This window comes from Dipodomys spectabilis, unplaced genomic scaffold, assembly GCF_019054845.1.
Source record: "Dipodomys spectabilis isolate Male_0828 unplaced genomic scaffold, ASM1905484v1 ptg000296l, whole genome shotgun sequence".
Classification (NCBI taxonomy): domain Eukaryota; kingdom Metazoa; phylum Chordata; class Mammalia; order Rodentia; family Heteromyidae; genus Dipodomys; species Dipodomys spectabilis.
The window spans coordinates 475,497-495,494 of record NW_024870973.1 but is presented as its reverse complement, the minus strand read 5'-3'; the positions used below and the strand labels follow the sequence as shown (position 1 = coordinate 495,494).

Sequence of the window (19,998 nt, the reverse complement as noted above, 5' to 3'; positions counted from 1 at the left end):
GGTCAGGGCAGGGACAAGCAAATTCCTAGCCTCCAGATTACTTGGAATACAGTCCTTGTAAATTAGTGTAATAAGTGGTTTAGTTTGGGCACAATGCTTTTCTCCCTAGGAAACTTAAATTGCATTATGTGGAAAGAAAAATCTGTATCAAGCTTTGAGAGCAATTGTGAAGAATTGAGGGTAACTTGTCAAGCTTACAATCTTACTACCAACACTCCAGGTCTCTCTTGGCATTTTTACTGCGTCATTAACTATGTTCCTGATATTTTAGACTAAAATGTTTTGGCTCCTGAACTCTGAGTGACTAGGAAATCTTATGGTTTTTTTTTTTTTAAAAGCCAGTAATGCACAATAAAACCTGCTGTGAATTGTTAACACTGTTGACAGATTGATCTAAAGAAGTGAGTTCTAATCTGGTTAGATGAATCTGGGAAAAATAAATGGAAAAAAAAAGCCACTGTACTTAGCTTTATAGGTAAGAGTATCTATGAGAAGTAAAAAGGCAGAGAGCAGATGGGAGAGGAAGATTTGCACAAGTGTTTAGCTGGAGACAAGGCATGAAGAGGGCCACAAGTCCAGAGCTGGATTAGGTGCTGGAGGAGGACAGGACAAGTGACTTCCTGTTGTCTTGGAGTACTGGGGATTGAACTCAGGCCCTTGTGCTTATTAGGCATGAGTTCTGTTACTTGAGCCATGCCTCCATTCCACAGGACAATCATTTTAAATCATAGAGAATAGAGTCTAGAACATTATGCCAAGTTTAAAATTTTATCCTGGGCAACAGAAACTTGTTTAGGCCCCAGTGGCTCACCCCTCTGATCCTGGTTACTCAGGAGGCTGAAATATGGAGGATCTCAGGAAGAAAAGAGACTTCATGGGCTGAGAAGGTGGCTCAGTGGTAGAGTGCTTGCCTTGCAAGCCTGAGGCCCTGGGTTCGATTCCTCAGCACCACATAAGCAAAAAGAAAAAAGCCGGAAGTGGCGCTGTGGCTCAAGTGGTAGAGTGCTAGCCCTGAGCTGAAGAGCTGAGGGACAGCGCCCAGGCCCAGAGTTCAGGCCCCATGACCGGACCCCCCCCCTCCCAAAAAAAAAAAAAAGAAAGAAAGAAAAGAGACTTCATATCCCGTTAACAGGCAAAAAGCCAGACTGGAGGTATTGCTTGAGTGGTAAAGTACCAGCTGAGCAAGCAAGGCACGTGAGAGCCAGGCCCTGAGTTCATGCCCTGCCAAGTTAACACCTTCGCCATCCACTTCTTGTTAGAATGACGTGAGGTTCCTTTCCACACCCTTACGTCAGCACTTTCCTCTTTGAGACTAAAAATGGCTTCGCAGACATGCTTTCTATAACGTTGTATTTTATTCACATTGCAGTGTTCTACTTGCGGGAACAGCTCGTTCGCTGTGCACATGCCCAGAAGGGAAGGCAGTCTCATCTTGAGTCCTCGAGCCTTTCTGGGTGGACGCGTTTGGCCTTCACAGTTAAGGAAACCGAGGGCTTGCGAGTTCTGATGGGCACCCTCGGGGCCGGAGTGCGCGTTCTCACGGAGGCCTGCAGAACCCCGCGCGGGCCGCACCGACTCTGAACCAGCCGAGGACCCTTCCAAAGGGAGATCTGCATTCTGAATCGGAGCGGAGAGAGACCAAGGGAACGCTGCAGGGACGGAGGCCGTCCGGGGCAGGCGCCGTCCCCCCTGCGTCCCGCAGCGCTCCTCGGGATCCACGCACGGGCGTGCACGCTGGCTCACACGTTTCCGACCTTTCCAGGTGTGCAATGACCTCGGTGCGTACACGCATCCGCTGCGCGTGTGTATCACACGCGTCCCCCCCACACCGGGCACATACCCTGACAGCGGGCCTCTCCTGCCGACGCCACGCTGCCCTCGTCTGAGTGGGGTCGGTCCTGGTCGCGGCCACGCCTGGCACTGGCTTCCGGCCCCCCCCACACCCGCTCCGGCTTCCGAGGCGGAAGTCCCTGACCCCCTCCTCCCCCCCCCCCTTTCTACCCCGCCGCGGCTCCACTTCCGGCGCCGCGAGGTTTTGGCGGGAATTCCACGTGGCCCCCACCGGAGGTGTGACCCCGGCCCCGCCCCCTCCATCCGGGTCCCTCCCTCGAGCGCGAGGCCCGCAGGCGCCTTGAGTCAGTCAGCCCCGGGGTATGTGGTCCGTCCAACTTCCTCCGGGAATGCTGTCCCTGCTGTTCCCACGCGGGGGGGGGGGGGGGGTCCGGGCCTCACTCGGCGCGCCACGTCCGTCTGTGTGTGCATCCACCCGCGTGTGTGAAGGGCGCGGTATCGCGTCCTCCGTCTCCGCCGGCCATCAGGAGGAACCGCCAGGGGCCGAGTGCGCAGGCGCGGCCGGCCCCGCGGCCCCTCGCGAGGCTTCGGGGCGCCCGCCGCCCGCCGCCGCGGCGGCCATGACGCCGGCTCCGGCGGGGTCTAGATGTGTACCTGCAGGCGGACGTTGAGCACCACCGAGCCCGCCACGTAGACGTACGGGAAGCTGGCGCGCAGCTGCCAGGCCAGCTCGAAGAAGGCGAGCAGGGTGCGGGACAGACCCTTGCAGAAGACGCCGTACGACGTAGGGGCGGCCGGCGGGGGCGCGGGCCTGAGGGCCGCGGGGGCCGGCGGGGGCGCCATGGCCGGGGCCGGCGCGGGGCGGCGGCCGGGCTCGGGCCTCCGCGGAGTCGGGCCTGCGTTCGCACCCGACGCCTGCGCCTGCCGGCGCCGCAGCTTCCGCCGACCCGGGGCGAAACCTGGGCCGGGCGGAGCGGACGCCGGGCCTCTGCGTCCCTGGCGCTCCGCCCCGGCGCTCCGCCCCGCCCCGCCGCCCCGCCTCCCCGCCGCTCCCCGCGCCGCCTCCCCGCCGCTCCGCCCCGGAGCTCCGCCCCGCCCCGCCTCCCCGCCGCTCCCCGCCCCGCCTCCCCGGAGCTCCGCCCCGCCCCGCCGCCCCGCCGCTCCCCGCCCCGCCTCCCCGCCGCTCCCCGCCCCGCCTCCCCGCCCCGCCTCCCCGCCGCTCCCCGCCCCGCCTCCCCGCCGCTCCCCGCCCCGCCTCCCCGCCCCGCCTCCCCGCCGCTCCCCGCCCCGCCTCCCCGCCCCGCCTCCCCGCCGCTCCCCGCCCCGCCTCCCCGGAGCTCCGCCCCGCCCCGCCGCCCCGCCGCTCCCCGCCCCGCCTCCCCGCCGCTCCCCGCGCCGCCTCCCCGGAGCTCCGCCCCGCCCCGCCGCCCCGCCGCTCCCCGCCCCGCCTCCCCGGAGCTCCGCCCCGCCGCCCCGCCCCGCCGCCCCGCCCCGCCTCCCCGCCGCTCCCCGCCCCGCCTCCCCGCCGCTCCGCCCCGCCTCCCCGCCGCTCCGCCCCGGCTCCCCGGAGCTCCGCCCCGCCTCCCCGCCGCTCCGCCCCGGCTCCCCGGAGCTCCGCCCCGCCTCCCCGCCGCTCCGCCCCGCCCCGCCGCCGCTCCCCGCCTCCCCGCCGCTCCCCGCCTCCCCGCCGCTCCCCGCCCCGCCTCCCCGGAGCTCCGCCCCGCCTCCCCGCCGCTCCGCCCCGGCTCCCCGGAGCTCCGCCCCGCCTCCCCGCCGCTCCGCCCCGCCCCGCCGCCGCTCCCCGCCTCCCCGCCGCTCCCCGCCTCCCCGCCCCGGCTCCCCGGAGCTCCGCGCCGCCTCCCCGCGCCGCCTCCCCGCGCCGCCTCCCCGCCGCTCCCCGCGCCGCCTCCCCGCCGCTCCCCGCGCCGCCTCCCCGCCGCTCCCCGCGCCGCCTCCCCGCGCCGCCTCCCCGCGCCGCCTCCCCGCGCCGCCTCCCCGCGCCGCCTCCCCGCGCCGCCTCCCCGCGCCGCCTCCCCGCCGCTCCCCGCGCCGCCTCCCCGGAGCTCCGCCCCGCCCTGCCTCCCCGCCGCTCCCCGCCCCGCCTCCCCGGAGCTCCGCCCCGCCGCTCCCCGCCCCGCCTCCCCGGAGCTCCGCCCCGCCTCCCCGCCCCGCCGCTCTCCGCCCCGCCTCCCCGGAGCTCCGCCCCGCCGCCCCGCCCCGCCCCACCGCCCCGCCCCGCCTCCCCGGAGCTCCGCCCCGCCGCCCCGCCCCGCCGCCCCGCCTCCCCGCCCCGCCCCGCCTCCCCGCCCCGCCCCGCCTCCCCGCCGCTCCGCCCCGCCTCCCCGCCCCGCCGCTCCGCCCCCTGTCCCTTCCCCTCCTTATCCCCCCCCACCCGGGGCGGGGCTGATGCCCGGCCTGCGAGGCCCGCCACCGCGGAGCGCACCGGGTCTCCAGCCCCACGGCCGGTGCTCGGTGATCCGAACCTCCAAACCCCCCCTCCCCCCCCCCCACCCCGGGACTTTACACGGTCAGCCAGAATGATGTAAGAAAATCAACACCGCACACACGCGCTTTCCCAACACTGCTGTAAACTTAAAGGTGAACGGTGCAGACCCCCCCCCCCCCCCGCTCTCGGAGGACACACACTAAGGGAGCCCGAGGCTGCTGTGCACGCCTCCCCTCAGTGACCTGTCACCTCGTCACCCAGCACCCCCCCCCCCCCCGCCCCCTGACCCCCAGCCCCCAGCCCCCTGCTCCCCGGTACCTTCGCTAACATTTATTCCATCACGTATTACGTCCAACCTTCTCGGGTTCTGCAAATGTATTATTTTTCTGACCATAAACTTCAGATGACACTGTAATCTGAATATCACACATCTGTCTCATCCTGCACAGCGCATCTGCAGTGCAAAGCATTGTCACCATAGCGGGTTTTTTTTAAAGGTGTGTTGCTTAAGCAAAAGGTTCGTAAGACAGTATAAATGCAACTCCTTTAAAAAAGAAAGGCATTGTGCAAGTACGCTCGTGTTTCTAAAGTGCAGGCTTTAGAATCAATGGGCCAAACAGAAGGAGGTCTGTACATTGGCATCACTCAAAAGGATTATTTTCCAGAAGGAAAAAGATTGAAAACAAAACGAGAAACCCAAGAAGTGTAAGTTAATGGAAAAGGAACATATGTAAAATTGAAACGAATGCTCACAGTGTAAAACAATTTGTGGGGCTAAAAAACGCAATGAATAAAACAAATGAAAATAAAAGGCCTGGGGTGAAGTATTTTTTACTTTTTCATCACTGAAAAAGTGGTTCAGAATACCTGAGTCGGCCTAGAAGAGGTATTCTGGAGGTATTCTGGCTTGTGGTTTTAGAGGGTTCAGATCGGGGTCAGCTGGATCCATTGGCTGGCCGATGAGCATCTTGGTGAGAGTGTACCGGAAGCTGCAAGCAAAGAGTGAGAATGACCAAGCCAGTCTCCTCTAAAAAGTCCCTCCTCAACACCATTGAGAGCCAAGCTTCTAGCAAGAATCAGCCAGGGATATTTTCATCTAAATCCCAAGGTGAAGGGGTAAGTTGGGTTGAATTTTATTTTGAACTTTTCATTGTGAGGAGAGCCTTGTTCAGTGGTCTGGAAATTCTACTCAAGTGTATACCAAGGAAATGCATCAAGTGATGTGAAAATGAATGGCTTCATAGCTAGACAGAACTAGTCTTTACTGTAAATAGTAATGCTTTGTTTTTCACCTTCAATAACTTCTGTATAATAGATTATCCACTCACATTATCTATACAGTTAAATTCACAAATAGCACCCATACCTTCACCGCAGTAAATTTAACATACATTTTACTTGCTAAATAATTTATATATGTATTTTACATGTCCAAGAATATTATTTCTATAAATTGGCAGTATGACTGATACACTGACGTCTTACTGTGTGAAAGTTAATCTGAAAACATTTCACAGCAATTCTTGGTCTATGATCAAACTACTGTGCACTGTTAATACAGCAACTGTTAATTCAGGATGATATGGTTAGGGCTGAGTAATCAGCTATGAGGATTCTGAGAGCATGAATGGGAGAAGTGTGATTCAATTCCAAACACATGAACAGTGACTTTTCTGAAAACAAAAAGAATAATGACTGTTGTCTTTTAGGGTTGCTGAAATAATACACCTAGGCATTTACAACTTCAAATAATCTAAAACTTGGAGATCCATTTTCCAGGGTGTTTCACTTTTGCCAACCCACAAAAATCTCTTTCCTTAAAGTGCTTTAGTCCAAATTGTGTGAATTACTTGAAACTTGCAGATCATGTTGAAAGCTATTGGACTTTGCCGGAAAACCATGCAGACATCCAGGTAACCAAGAAAGGTTTAATACCAGGGAAAGGGGGCCAGCAAGACTCCTCACAAGGGAGAAGTGAGAAGAAGCATTATCTATTGTCTGAGGTGACCTATATAACCTAGAGGGTTTAGGAGGGGCTAGAAGGGGCTAAGAGGCAGAGACCCGGTGTGGACCTGTGGGCCAGGGGCTTCATCATGGTGGACTGATTTATGGCTGCTGTCTAAACAGTAGATAAGGTCTTGCAGCTGCCCAGACCTAAGGTCACTCTAAGGGGCTCTGTTTGCCTTCTATAGTGGTAGCTGCCCCATAGAAGTGCCATCCCAAGCTAGAAGGGGTTGGAAGTTGATTATTTACTGCATAACAGAAGTCATCAGTAATATTAACTGTGAACCAGAGGACAGGAATATAGACTGGGAGAAGAAAAAGGAATTTTAGATGGCCATGGTTTATGTTTTCTGCATGAATCTACATTTAAACTGGTCATAGCTTTTCTTTAGCAAGCATTCAGAACAAGAAATCAGCAACAGCAAATACCAATTATGCTGCACTTCTCTGTTTCCTCTTAAACTGCTTCTTTCCACTCAGAATTTCCTTTGTTTCACGTAAAACCTCAGCTTAGATAATTTTTTTAAGGATTCAACTGAGTTATGACTATAAAGAAGACACAATCAATTTCTCTAAATTTCTTCTCTTTTTCTGTTTTGTTTTTTTTTCTCCCTCAAATGAGAAAATCTGCAGACAAGTCCCTTATATCACATACTGGCAAGTTTTCAACTCTGTTTTTGAGAGTGGAGATTTAGGAAAGTGGGCTTAAAAACCCAAATGATCCAAGCCTTAGGAAAAAGGAAAATTGCAAATTCATGCAAATTGCTCTTTCTCATATTTGCATGCAAACAAAATGGGTTTTAATCTTTCAGAGGGCCTCATAGTCACAGAAAGTTGCTATGATTAGCAGAACTATCTGCGAGGAAGAATTCCTGGTCACAACATATCAGATACTTCTGAATTAAAACTCTACAATGAAATATCAGATATTTGCCACAATGCAAGCAACATGTGGCAATGAAACTAAAATTGAATACTAGAGAGGTTAGGAGTTTTGTCTTTTCAGGCATTTCAGTTGAAGGGAAATATATGCAGCTGTTGTTGATGTAGAAACCTTTTTGTGGGGGTGGGGTGGGAAAATTTGCTACCAGCCCAGGCTGACTTCAAATTTATGATTTTTTTTTTTTTTTTAGTTGTGGGGCTTGGGTGCTGGGCACTGTTCCTGAGCTCTTTAGCTCAAGGCTAGCGCTCTACCACCAAAGCCACAGCACTACTTCTGGGTTTCTGGTGGTTAATTGGAAATAAGAGTGTCATGGACTTTCCTGAGCAGGCTGGCTTTGAACCGGGATCCTCAGATCTCAGCCTCCTGAGTAGTTGGGATTACAGGGGTAAGTCACCAGCACCTGGCTATATAGTTCATTTTCAACATAGTATCTAGTGAGTATCACTTGCTACATTTATTCCCCCTTTGTCCTACCATTTCTGTGTCTCCTTGTCCTCCCACAGACAAGAACAAACAAGGCAAAAGGAAAGGAAAACAAAAACAGCAACAAAAAAGATAAAAATCGGGGCTGGGAAGGTGGCTCAGTGGTAGAGTGCTTGCCTTGCATGCTCGAGGCCCTGGGTTCGATTCCACAGCACCACATAAGCAAAAAGAAAAAAATCTGGAAGTGGCGCTGGGGCTCAAGTGGTAGAGCTCTAGCCTTGAGCTGAAGAGCTGAGGGACAGCGCCCAGGCCCAGAGTTCAGGCCCCACGACCGGACCCCCCCCCCCAAAAAAAAGATAAAAATCCTCTTTTTGTCATTTCTTGGAGTTCATTTTAATAAATATTAGTTTATATGGTCAAATGCACACAGCTATTGCTCCTATGTGAGCCTCTTCTAGGGGGACTCTTGATATTAGTGTTTTGGAATTGTGTCCATAAAGTTCAATTGTTGGTGCAAGTGTCAGAATATTTTCTTGGTGATAGTATAGTACCCTAAAACTTATCTCCAGAATGGAGTGTGTTAAATACTGCATAGTGTTTCTTTTCCCTGGTCCTGGGGCTTGAACTGTGGGCATGAGTGCTGTCCCTGAGCTGCTTTGGCTCAAAGTAAGTGCTCTACCACTTACTATTTTTATGCCACTCTTATACCACCACTTAACTAGGGGAAAAACATCTATATTTCTTAGAACAGAGTCCAGTCATTCACCTATCTCATTTGCAGTATTGGGGTGGAGGGAATATCTGTTAAGGAGCCCATATTTATTGAAATATGTATTATGTAGTAATTCTCTCTTGTGAGAGCATGGACTGAACCTAGGACCTGTACATCTGGGCAGTTTCCACAGCTTGACTATTGACTAGTGCTTCAATGAGCACAAGTGTGCAAAAGCCTCTATTACGTCCTGACATGTTCCTTTGGCTGTATGCCCAAGAAAGGTATTGCTGGGTCATAAGGTAGTTCTCTGTGTGGTTTCTTTGAGGACCTTCCATGCTTCATGGTGGTTGCACAATTTACATTCCTACCAGCAGTGTGTAAGGGTCCTTTTTCCTGGCTTCTTTATCAGTATTATTTGTTGTGCAGGTTCTCGATGATGGATACTCTGACTAGAGATAAAAATCTGTTTCATTTTGATTTGCATTTCTTAGGTACTTATTGGACAATTGTCCAATATTTGCCATTTATGAAGTGGATGGTTGACTCTGGAATTTTATTTTTTTGACCTCCTTGTATGTTCTAGATATTAACCTTTGTCATATGTACAACCTGACAAGATTTCTCCCATCTTGTACGCTGGTTTTTCAGTTGAGTGAGCATTTCCTTTGCTTAGCAGAAGCTTTGTAGTTTGGTGCAATCCCATTTTCCAATCCTTACTGTTCTATGAGAGTTATATTGGGAAGTTTCTGTTTATGCCAGTATGTTTCAGTGTTTCACCTATTCTTTCCTGTAGTAGTTTCAGATTTTCAGATCTTATGTCAAGATTCTTGATCCACTTTGAACTGAATTTAGTACAACACAAGAGAAAGATGTCTATTTTTCAGTCTTTTATTTGTAGATAGCCAGTTCTCCAAACATTTGATCATTGTTCTCCAATGAATCTTTTGGGATCTTTTGTCCAAATTGAGATAACAGTATCTATATGGATTTGTTTCTGAATCTTCTATTCCATTGGTCTTCATGTTTGTTTTTATGCCAGTACCCTGCCATTTTTGTTGCTGTGGTTCTGTAGTATATAAGTAGCTATGAAATTGCTTTTTATTATTTTTATTGTTTTACTATTTTAATGAAATAATTGTATAAAATTAAATAAGTAAAAGAAACCTTTTAGCAAAATGGTAAACAGTAATAGTAGTTTTTCTTTTCTTTATTTCTTTTTTTGTGCCAGTCCTGAGTCTTGAACTCAGGTCCTGGCACTATTCCTGAGTTGTTTTTTTTTTTAACTCAAGAACTGCTCTACCACTTGAGCCACAGTTCCACTTCTGGATTTTGGTGGTCACTTAGAGAGAAGAGTCTCACAGCTTTTCTGTCCAGGCTGGCTTCAAACCACAATTCTCAGATCTCAGCCTCTTGAGCAGCTAGGATTATAGGTGTGAATCACCAGGACCAGGCTGAGAGATTGTTTTGAAAAATAATAATGGGTTAAAATAAGCTTGAAGGGGATAAACAAATGAATTTTACAACCATCATGATATCCCTGAAACACATTTTCAATCTTGGAGATTACAGAACATTATTCTATCTATGAACTGTGCGTGCATGCGCACATGTACTTCCATGGACAAGCTTGTGAACGTGGAAACAACACCATTACACAGGGTATTCGTTACCGGTCTGCCTAGGGTTCTCAAGGAAAACGTGGGTTTTTGATAGAATATGGGACTCATTCCACATAAATCTTAGCACAAATGAACTCATAGTGGTGGTGATTCTAAATTACTCCATGCTGTATGTATTGATTTCTAAAATTTTACTAGCAAACAACCGAAGTCGATGAACACAAATCAGGGAAAGTTTGAACAAGGACAAAATTGCAAACAAAGAAATAGAATATGGCTGTATTTGCATGCTAGCAAATGAGAATGCAATTTCCACTCCAGCGTCAACTGTGAGCTGTCCCAGCCTCCTGCAGGGACACAGGTATGTAACCTGAGCAGACACGGGAAGTTCATTTGAGCATGTTTTTCCATAAGTATAGGATTTAATTCACCCACTAAAACACTGTGGTATTTTGCTGCCTAATATTGATCATGGAATTAAGAAAAACAAGATCCTCAGCACACATCTGTAAGTCAAAGACACAGAGTTTAAGGCCAGCGATTTAGAAGAATCAAGAGGAGTGATGTAGTCATAATGGGCCTGCCTTATGTTTTCTTTTCAGATATGAATTTACTAGCATGCATTACTTCCTTCTTAGTAATAGCGGGATTTGTCATTGGAAACTTAGCCAATGCCTTCATAATTCTGGTGAACAGCATGGACTGTGTCAAGAGAAAAAAGATCTCTGCTGCGGATGGAATTCTCATTGGCTTGGCTATCTCCAGGATTGGCTTGCTTTGGGTAATAATAATGGAGTATTGTTTCACTGTGTCAAATACAGGAACATTTAGGAAACAAGGAACAATTATTTACCATGTTTCCTGGGTGGTAACCAACCATCTTAGTGTTTGGCTTGCAACAATACTAAGCATATTTTATTTGCTTAAGATAGCTAATTTCTCCAGTCTTCTATTTCTTCATCTGAAGAGGAGAGTTAAAAGCATTATGGTTATGATATTGTTGGGGATGTTGATGTTTTTATCAGTTAGTTTTACAATGGAATATGTAGAAACTGTGTTGGATAGCTGTGAAGGAAATGTGACATGGAAGAGCCAGCTGAAGGACACAATATACCTTTCGAATATGACTGTATTCACTCTTGGAAGCAGCATACCCTTCCTTATATCACTGATCTGTGTCTTGCTGTTAATCTATTCCCTGTGCAAACATTTCAGGAAGATGAGGCTCTATAGCAAAGGAGCCCAAGATCCCAGCACCAAGGTCCATATGAAGGCTTTGCAAACCACCACCTCCTTCCTCTTGCTATTTGCTCTGTATACCTTCTCTGTAATCATATCAGGCTGGTATTATAATAAGCCACTAAATGAATCAGTCAATTTGCTTTATCAGGCTGCTGGTAGCATCTATCCTTCAAGCCATTCATGCATCCTGATTTGGGCAAACAAGAAGCTGAAGCAGGCCTTTCTGTCCATTGTGTCCCAGGTGAGGTGCTGGCTGAAAGAATGGAAATTTTCAAGTCCATAGGTGAATAATGGAGACAAATATGAATTTTGGGAAAAATTAAATGGATGGGGTCTATAACATTTTTTGTTTTCTACAACTGTTCCCAGACTATATGTATTTAAGATAAGAAATGTCTCAGGATACACATGGAAGATCTTCTACCTATGTGTGTTAAATAAAAGAACTTGTGAAGATGTGTGCACATGTATGAAAAATATAAGATTATCGATAACAATCATTTTTAATCTCAAAAATAATTCTACAAGATCTGGTAGGACATTTTCAGAATTGTGAGTCACTCTTCTACTCTGTTTTCCTTTACTTGAAGCATTTACAATCAATATTTATGTGCTGCTAAAATGATTGTAGGAAGTCCCAAGTACTTTCCCCTGTACTTCATATCACATATTTCTGTGAACATATGTTTGGATTTCACTGTTTGAACTGTTCTTGCATGGCAAGAGCATTCAAATCTAAGCCTTTTATCAAAGATATATGTTTGAGATAGACTTTATTAAAAAATTATTTCCTTTTAAATACAGAGTAAACAGAATTATACAGTATGCAAAGAATAAAGTTCAAGAGTAACATGAGTATTTATGGTGAGTTTAATGTGTTACATAAGTAGTACAGAGAAACATTGGATTTAACACAAGTAGAGAGATGTCTGTAAACAGGATGAAGGACGGAGGGCCATGGCTGCAGCCTGGCTCTAGGGCAGTGGTGTTTCCGTGCACAAACAGGAAACTGTACAGTTCGGTGCATATCTTAACTTAGGGTTGGTAAGACCAGACCCAGTGTCTGGGATTAAGATGGTAACATTTCTCTGCAAAGAAAAACCTGTACAGAAATGGGGGGGGGGGGAATGCAGACATGGAGACAAGCATAATGGTGGCGATGAAGCATCTGTCGACACCACACTCAGCTGAGAGGCAGCAAGCTGGTCAGCGCATTGGCTTGTGACTACCAGAACTTCCCAGAAGTTCCAAGAAGAAACCAAGACCCAGCCTGGGTCCTTGGAAGAGATAGGGCATCATGATTTGAGAGCTTATTTCTCCTTGATCTTCGATTTTCCACTGGCCAAGGTTTACATGGAGCAGCACCGACATGTCTGCCTTTCTGCCTTGCGTCATCCGATTCGCTCGTGGTCTTTCACGAGGTGCCCTTGCTCACAGCGTGAGCGCCGTGCCGTGGAGGGCAGCGCGTAGGTTGCATGGGCTGCTGATAGAACAGGAATGAGTGTGGGTATCCGAGACACACAGGAACTCAGGTGCAAGGTAAGCCTTCCTGCATCCCTCTCTTGAAAAATGGATTATTCTGCATTGTGGATGAACCACAAGGCTCAGAGACGCTCCCCAGGGGGAAGTGCCACGCTGATTTGGACCCAAGCAAGCCCTGTCTCTACCAGAAGCCTATGAGTTCCAGTGATAGCATCCACTCTACATAGCTTCACCTCTGCTTCCTTTCCTGCTCGGTTTCTTGGGCGGAGCAATGCCGCGATGGCCATATACTCGTGCTTCTAAGTAGTTTTTGTGAAAAAAAATTGGATTTATATCTTCTTCATATATCTTTCCCTCAATGTTGGGCGTTTTCATGGTATTTGGGCTCCTCTCTCTTTACCCAGCCTTGTTTCATGGGACTGAGATTGTGATTTACCCTTGTCCCTGGAATATTCCATGTCTCTCTGCAATACCTGAGGTGGTTTTGTTTTGAGACCAGGCTTCCCAGGCTGGCCTGCCTGTGCAGTCCAAGTGCGGGGGTTGCCGGTGAGCGTCACCACGCCCAGCTGTCCAGGTGGGCCCTGCGCATGCCTGTGCTGCCCAGGCAGCATCCTTCCTGTGTCCTGGCACCTGTAGAGTTGGTCACAAGGCAGAGGTTGGAGAGAGCTGAAAGGAGGTGGATGAAATCTGAAGGTTTGCTTTCCACCGAGAAGTCAGGCAGGGGAGAAGCAGTGATTGAGAAGGCTGAGCCCCAGTGATGGTCTCATAGCACAAGAAGATGCAAAAATCCTCACACGCATGAGATTGTCATAAACGTACAGAATGAATTAATACTGCATTCATTATACTTGAAAACAATTTTACATGATATCTTTATTAACTACCACAGTGGTAAACATGAACCTAATGCGTAATGAACAAATGGAAAGCCTGAATGACTGAAGTGGAAAATGAATAGAATTTGGATGGATATACGTTTATATTTATATAATGGTATGTATGAATACTCATGACCTCAAAAGCGAAGGAAGTAAAAACCAAAAATAAGTAATCTTAGTGCCACATTTTTTTTTTTTTTTTGGTCAGTCTTGGGTCTTGAACTCTGGGCTTGGGCGCTGTCCCTGTGCTCTTCAGCTCAATGCAAGTGCTCTACTGCTTGAGCCACAGCACCACTTCCAGTTTTCTAGTGGTTTATTGGAGATAAGGGTCTCACGGACTTTCCTGCCAGGGATGGCTTTGAACTGTGATCTCCAGATCTCAGCCTGCTGAGTAGCTAGGATGATAGGTGTGAGCCACTGGTGTCTGGCTACATATTTGAGGGTTTAAGATCTGTGTGATTTTATTTGAAACTCTGGTGTAGAAGTCACTTTGGAATATATGTGCATAGTTTCCTGCAGCGACCTAATTTAGAAGGGCTTAAAAATTCAGTGTTTATGAAGTTCCATATATCAGTTGAGATTCTGTTGCCTATTAAGAGTTACTATTTTGTAGTTTCTGACCCAGAAATCAACTAGTCTAACTATAATATGTAAAACAGTAAGACAATACTAGTGAGTATATCTTTATATTTCATGTTGGCGCATGAGAACTCAGCTTTTCCTTCTTGTCAGCTACAAAGACTCCAGGCTGTTGTGTGTGAGGTACATATCTCAGTGATGCTTGTTTGGGTTTTCTGAGAAACAGGGATTTTCATGAAGAAAGCTATGAATCAACTGATGTGTGTGTGTGTGTGTGTGTGTCCTGGGGCTTGATCTCAGGGCCTGGGCGCTGTCCCTGAGCTATTTTGCTCAAAGCTAGTGCTCTACCATGGCTGTTTTCAGCTTTTTGGTGGTTAATTGGAGATAAAAGTCTCACAGACTTTGCTGCCCAGCCTGGTTTGGAACCATGATCCTCAGGTCCTCCTAAGTAGCTAGGATTAAAGGCGTGAGCCACCAGGGCCTGGCTTGGAATGGACCGGTGATTAAATCTTGTTTTCTTGACTGATACTGCAGGTGGGAGTTTCTAACCGTGAGTTACGCCATGAATTTTCAGGAATCAGATCCACACTGTACTTCAGAAGACGCCAGGAGAGAATCCTCAGCAGAGTAGAGGCTGTGGAGGCCCCTCCCAGTGACAATGGGTGGTGTCCTGCAGGTCACGCTTACGCTTGCTTTAAGTGTGGAGCTCATTGTAGGATTTTTAGGCAATACGTTCACGGCGCTGGTGGCTTGCGTGGACTGGAGGAAGAGCAGGAAGATCTCTACGGTGGATCGAATCCTGCTGGCTTTGGCAGTCTCCAGACTTGCTATGCTGTTGTCTTTCCTCCTGAGCCTCCTGGCATACCCAGCTTTGATGGCCACTAGAAAAAATCTAAGAGCGATGAGCACCACTTGGACCATTACCAACCATTTTAGCATCTGGCTCGCCACCATCCTCAGCATCTATTATTTTCTCAAGATAGCCAACTTTTCCAACTCCATTTTCCTTTATCTAAAATGGAGAGTTAGAAAGGTAGCGTTGGGGGCATTGCTGGTGTCTCTGGCCCTCTTGCTTTTGAACATTGTAGTTCTAAATGCACATGACGGTGTCTGGACCGATGAGTATCTGAGCAACGTGTCCTACAGCTTTAGTTCAAGTAAGTCTGTTCAGTTTCCCACACTGGTGCTTTGCACCATCACAGTGTTCACATTTGTACCCTTTACCGTGTCCCTGGCAGTGTTTCTCCTGCTCATCTTCTCTCTGTGGAAACACTACAAGAAGATGTGGCATCATGTCCCAGGACCCAAGGATGTCAGCACTGTGGCCCATGTCCGAGCCCTGCAAACGACAGTCGCCTTCCTCCTCCTGTACGCCATTTTCTTCCTGTCTCTTCTTTTGCAGTTCTGGAACTCCAAGTTTCTGCAGGAAGATAGGATCATTTTGCTTCTGGAAGTCATTGGAACCATGTTTCCCTCAGGACACACAGTTGTTCTCATTCTGGCAACCAGAAGGCTGCGAGGGGCCTCTCTCTCCATGCTCCGGTGGCTGAGGGGCATGGACCGAGGCATGGAGCCCTCAGACTCCTAGGCGATTCCAGGGATCTTGTTGTTCTAGAGGAAAGTCAGTTCATAAGGAAAAAAAAAAAGATTGCGTTTGGGCCAGACCTGGGCTTGAACTCAGGGCCTGGGCGCTGTCCCTGAGCTTTTTTTTAGCTCAAGACTAGCATTCTACTACTTGAACCACAGCTCTACTTCTGGCTTTTTCATGGTTAATGGGAGAGAAAAGCCTCTTGAACTTTCCTACTGGGGCTGGCTTCAAATTGCGATCCTCAGATCTCAGCCTCCTGAGTAGCTAGGATTGCAGGTGTGAACAAATGATGCCATGAGAAACTCAAAAAATAGAAACTTATGGTTTTCAGTTATTCTTCCGTTGTGTGCCACTGTGAATTTTATAAAAGTCTGTTTGGATTAAGCACTATACATACTGTAAGTTTGGTAAAAAAAAATGCAAGTGTGACCATAAACTCAAGTTATGACAAATATTTAAATATAAGAATTCACAATATTAACATAATTTTGTGTCTACCATTAAACTTTTAAAGATTTTAATATCTAAGACATACATGTACATATAATGCATATGAGATATTGCAAATTGAAACTGTATAATTTTATGTACCTAATATGATAGAGATCCAGATACAATTGTCCATAAAAGAGTTTTATAGCCTAGCTTGTGTCCTATAGTTTCAGACAAGGAATGAAGAATAACATATAGACTTGGAAATCAGATGCAGCAAACCCATTGTTCTGAATAGAAGAGTAATTTAGAATACTTTTGCCAGACGTGATGGTGGGTCTATAATTGCAGCTACTTAAGAGATGTAAGTAGGAGGATCACAGTTCAGGCCATCCCAGACTCCCTGGCCCCCCAAAATAGGGATTCTATCTGCAAAATTCATTCTTTACTACAGAATGTTAACGTGGCTTAAGTGGTCAACTTCCCACCCAGCAAGCATGAAACTCTGAGTCCTCAGAAAAAAAAGGAAAGAGAACATTCTTAGAGCCAGGTGGCACTTGAGATAGTAATTGTTTGAGAGCCAGGAATTCCTGGAGCCGGTCCATCTTAATTCGGAATATTTGATTTACTCTTGGAAAGGATTTGAATTTTCTAGGTAGTGTTCAAGAAGGAAGAGCTCTGGTTAGCACACTTAACTATGAATTCTAGATAAATCATCAATAGTTAGGAAGTTTCATGTACTAGTTCTTACTCCTGTTACTGGCTCTAATGTCTGTTACAATTCCACTTTTTCCCCTGGAATTCATGTTGCCAGACTAAATCCTTAGCCAAAGCAAAAAAACAAAACAAAACAGAAAACCGCCCAAAACAAAACCTATACAATGCAAACAAATGTCATTGTTTGCATGTTAGCAAATGAAAGGTTTCAGGTTGCTCTGTGTAAGACAGACAGCATTGTGATCGAGCTCAGCTGGGCCACGTGGGAAAATGCAGGATTTCCATGATGGTAACGAACCTCGTCATTAGAAAGTCTTCATGCTTCCTGGCTTGGCATTGTTCAGGAGATGTTAATGTGAGATTTTTGTTTGTCAATGAGCAAATATAAATAGCAGAAAAATGAATGCAGTAATAAGTCTTCAGCAGTGATAAGCTGAGGCTTTCTTTTCGACAATGGATGACATCTTTGTGAGCACCTTCTTTTTGTTGTGAGACTCATGATAAGTGCTCATAGCCCTGGTGAGGTGCAGGGACTGGGTCAGGAGAAGAAAGAGAGCTTCTGTGAACCAGATCCTCACTGCACGGGCCATCTCCAGGCTGGGTCTTCTCTGGGTAGCCATTTTAAGTGTGGTAACGCTTTTCCTGTGCCCAGCTTTGAAAAGTTCTTGGCGTACATTAAGAACCATCAATGTCATCTGGGTAGTGGCCAATCACTTCAGACTCTTCTCTTACCTCAAGATGGCCAATTTTTCCTCCATCTAAAGTGGAAGGTTGAAAGAGTGGTTTCAATGGCACAGCTGGTGTCTCCGATCTTGGTTTTAAATATTGTATTTGCTGACAAAGGCGTCGATGTCTGCATCACTGGATCTATGACTTACAATTCCAGTCTAGAGACCTCCACACAGATTCCCACTGTCGTCTCGCTCAGTAACTCTGGGTTCCTGCTCCTTCCTTTTACCGTGTCCCTGACAACGTTTCTCCTGCTGGCCTTCTCTGTATGCAAACACCTCGGGAGGATGCAGCACAGCACCCCTGGATCCAGAGACACCAGCACTGTAGCCCACATCCGAGCCCTGCAGACGGTCATGTCCTCTCTGCTCCTGGACACCGTGTTCCTACTCTCCCTTGTTTACAGTGTTTCAGAGCTTTATGTTTCTGGGGAGCGATGTGGTCGTTTGGATTGATCAGGGTTCTGCAGCGGCTTTCCATTCCTGGCACTCACTCGTCTTGATTCCTGAAAACAAGAAGCTGAGCCGGACCTCTCTGTCGGTGCTGTGGAGGCTGAGGTCCAGGGCCAGAGGCCTGGAACTCTTAGGACCTTTCTGAATTTCAGGGATCAGTGTGCATACGATGGAAAAAAATCAATTTGTAGTGAACTGTTTCTGTGGTCTGTGTCTGTATGAATTTTACAAATTGTGTGCTTAGATTAAGAGTAGCCAAACACACCTCAACCTTTGAGAAGTATCTATGCTACAAGATACACAGAGGAATATCAGTGCAGAATTCTTACAGGGAACAGTTCCCTATGGTTACAGACACTGAGTTTTGTGTGCATCTTCAACCTGAGAAACTAACAATATGCAAGATCTGTGTATATGCCTGCCTATGAGACATAAAAAACAGATTCATATAGTTCTATGCAAATAAAAGTAAACTTTATATATACAACATTCCAAAACCTTTAGATCAGAAGCAGAGAGTAAAACAAGACTGTTGGAAATCTAACCTTCTATATATGTATGACTTCAAATAAGTCTCAATTTAGTAATATTGTAAAAATTCCCAAGAATGATTAGCCTTGCTTTCTTTCAAATAAAAAATTTGCTATCTTACAAGTTTCAAATTCAATAATTCTCAGAAGGCATATATCATTATTGATATAACATTATTAGATGTAATAGATATAGTAGATATTACATTAGGAAGTAGATCCGATTTCTCATTTTTTTGTGTGTTGTACCACAATGCGTTTTAGCTTATTTTGGGTATAGATAGATTGAACACAGGATTTTATGCATGTTAGGCCATCGCTATACCACTTGAGCTGTGTTTCCGGCCCTTTCTGATCCAGGTGTTTTTGACATCAGATCTTGCTTTTTTTCCTGGCCCAGCCTGGATTTGATCTTTGTCTTTACACTTTCTGCTGTGAGCTCTGCTTCTCAGTGCCCGTGGACAGTATGTCCTGCCGATGATCGCATAGTCTTGTCACTGAGAGTGTAGTGAAGTGTTCCTCAGAAAGAAGTAAGGCTGGTTGTTCAGTGTGTCTTGAAAAACATCTTTTTCCTTAGGTGTCAAAAGTGTGTTCAAAGTAACACTACTAAAAACCTATGGGTGAGAAGAGAATTGTAATCATATATTTGCTTTAATTTCTGCAAGATCAGATGGATGATTCAGAGTTCGGTTTTGCTTCTTTTTGAAGTAATGGTATATGTGCCTATAGAATTATGCAAATAGGTCAACCACTATAGATAATGATGGTTTTGTTGTTGTTTTGAGACAGTGTCTCATGCATGATGTAGCCTCCAACTCTGTCCTCCTGCCCGAGCCTTCTGAACGGTGGAAACTGTGGTTGATTTGACACAGTGATTATATAACAGCTTCCAGGAATAAACCATAGATATTAATTGTACTGAAAACTTCTTCTGAATCAATAACACGCCATCAATTCTGAAATAGATGAAGATAGTTCCCCACGCCTACTAGCTGATTGGTTACTTCACTGTTGAACTGTGGTTGAACTATGGGGGAAGAGATCTTGGAGCCATTCTCATCTTCTCCCCAAGATGGCGGGCCCTGCAGCCCACACCCACCTTCCTGCTGCTGCTGCATGGCTTCCGTTCTGTCCCTTGCACGGAAGCTTGGCAGCTTCCAGTTTTCCCTCTGTGTGGCCAAAGTTATTTTTCCTTCAGTCCACTAGTGCGTCCTAATTCTGGGAAACAACGTTGAGACAGATGGACCATCATTCCTGTCCCTCAGGCGTGCGGCTCTGTGTCCGCCTCGTCCTCTTGTCTGGGGTATAAAAAAGAACACATCATGCACATAATTCTTTACCATGATTACTTTATTTCTTCACTGCAATTTATAATTCCTTTATTTATTTTTGCTACTTTAATGGAATGGCTTGCTCATGCAAAATATT

General features: G+C 47.5%; 3 protein-coding genes and 1 pseudogene across 3 annotated transcripts; 3 read left to right on the top strand and 1 right to left on the bottom strand.

Moving 5' to 3' along the window:
- Positions 1-1,333: 1,333 nt before the first annotated feature.
- Smim10l1 (small integral membrane protein 10 like 1) lies at positions 1,334-2,634 on the bottom strand. The gene has a single exon (XM_042701528.1). It carries the CDS (start codon positions 2,632-2,634, stop codon positions 2,434-2,436), a length of 201 nt encoding a protein of 66 aa, XP_042557462.1. The 3' UTR covers positions 1,334-2,433.
- Positions 2,635-10,545: 7,911 nt separating this feature from the next.
- LOC122127048 (taste receptor type 2 member 20-like) lies at positions 10,546-11,466 on the top strand. Its single transcript, XM_042701561.1, has one exon. It carries the CDS (start codon positions 10,546-10,548, stop codon positions 11,464-11,466), a length of 921 nt encoding a protein of 306 aa, XP_042557495.1.
- Positions 11,467-14,780: 3,314 nt separating this feature from the next.
- Tas2r14 (taste 2 receptor member 14) lies at positions 14,781-15,710 on the top strand. The gene has a single exon (XM_042701557.1). The coding sequence runs from the start codon at positions 14,781-14,783 to the stop codon at positions 15,708-15,710; it is 930 nt and encodes a 309-aa protein (XP_042557491.1).
- Positions 15,711-17,129: 1,419 nt separating this feature from the next.
- Positions 17,130-19,510, top strand: LOC122127043 (annotated as a pseudogene).
- Positions 19,511-19,998: the final 488 nt, after the last annotated feature.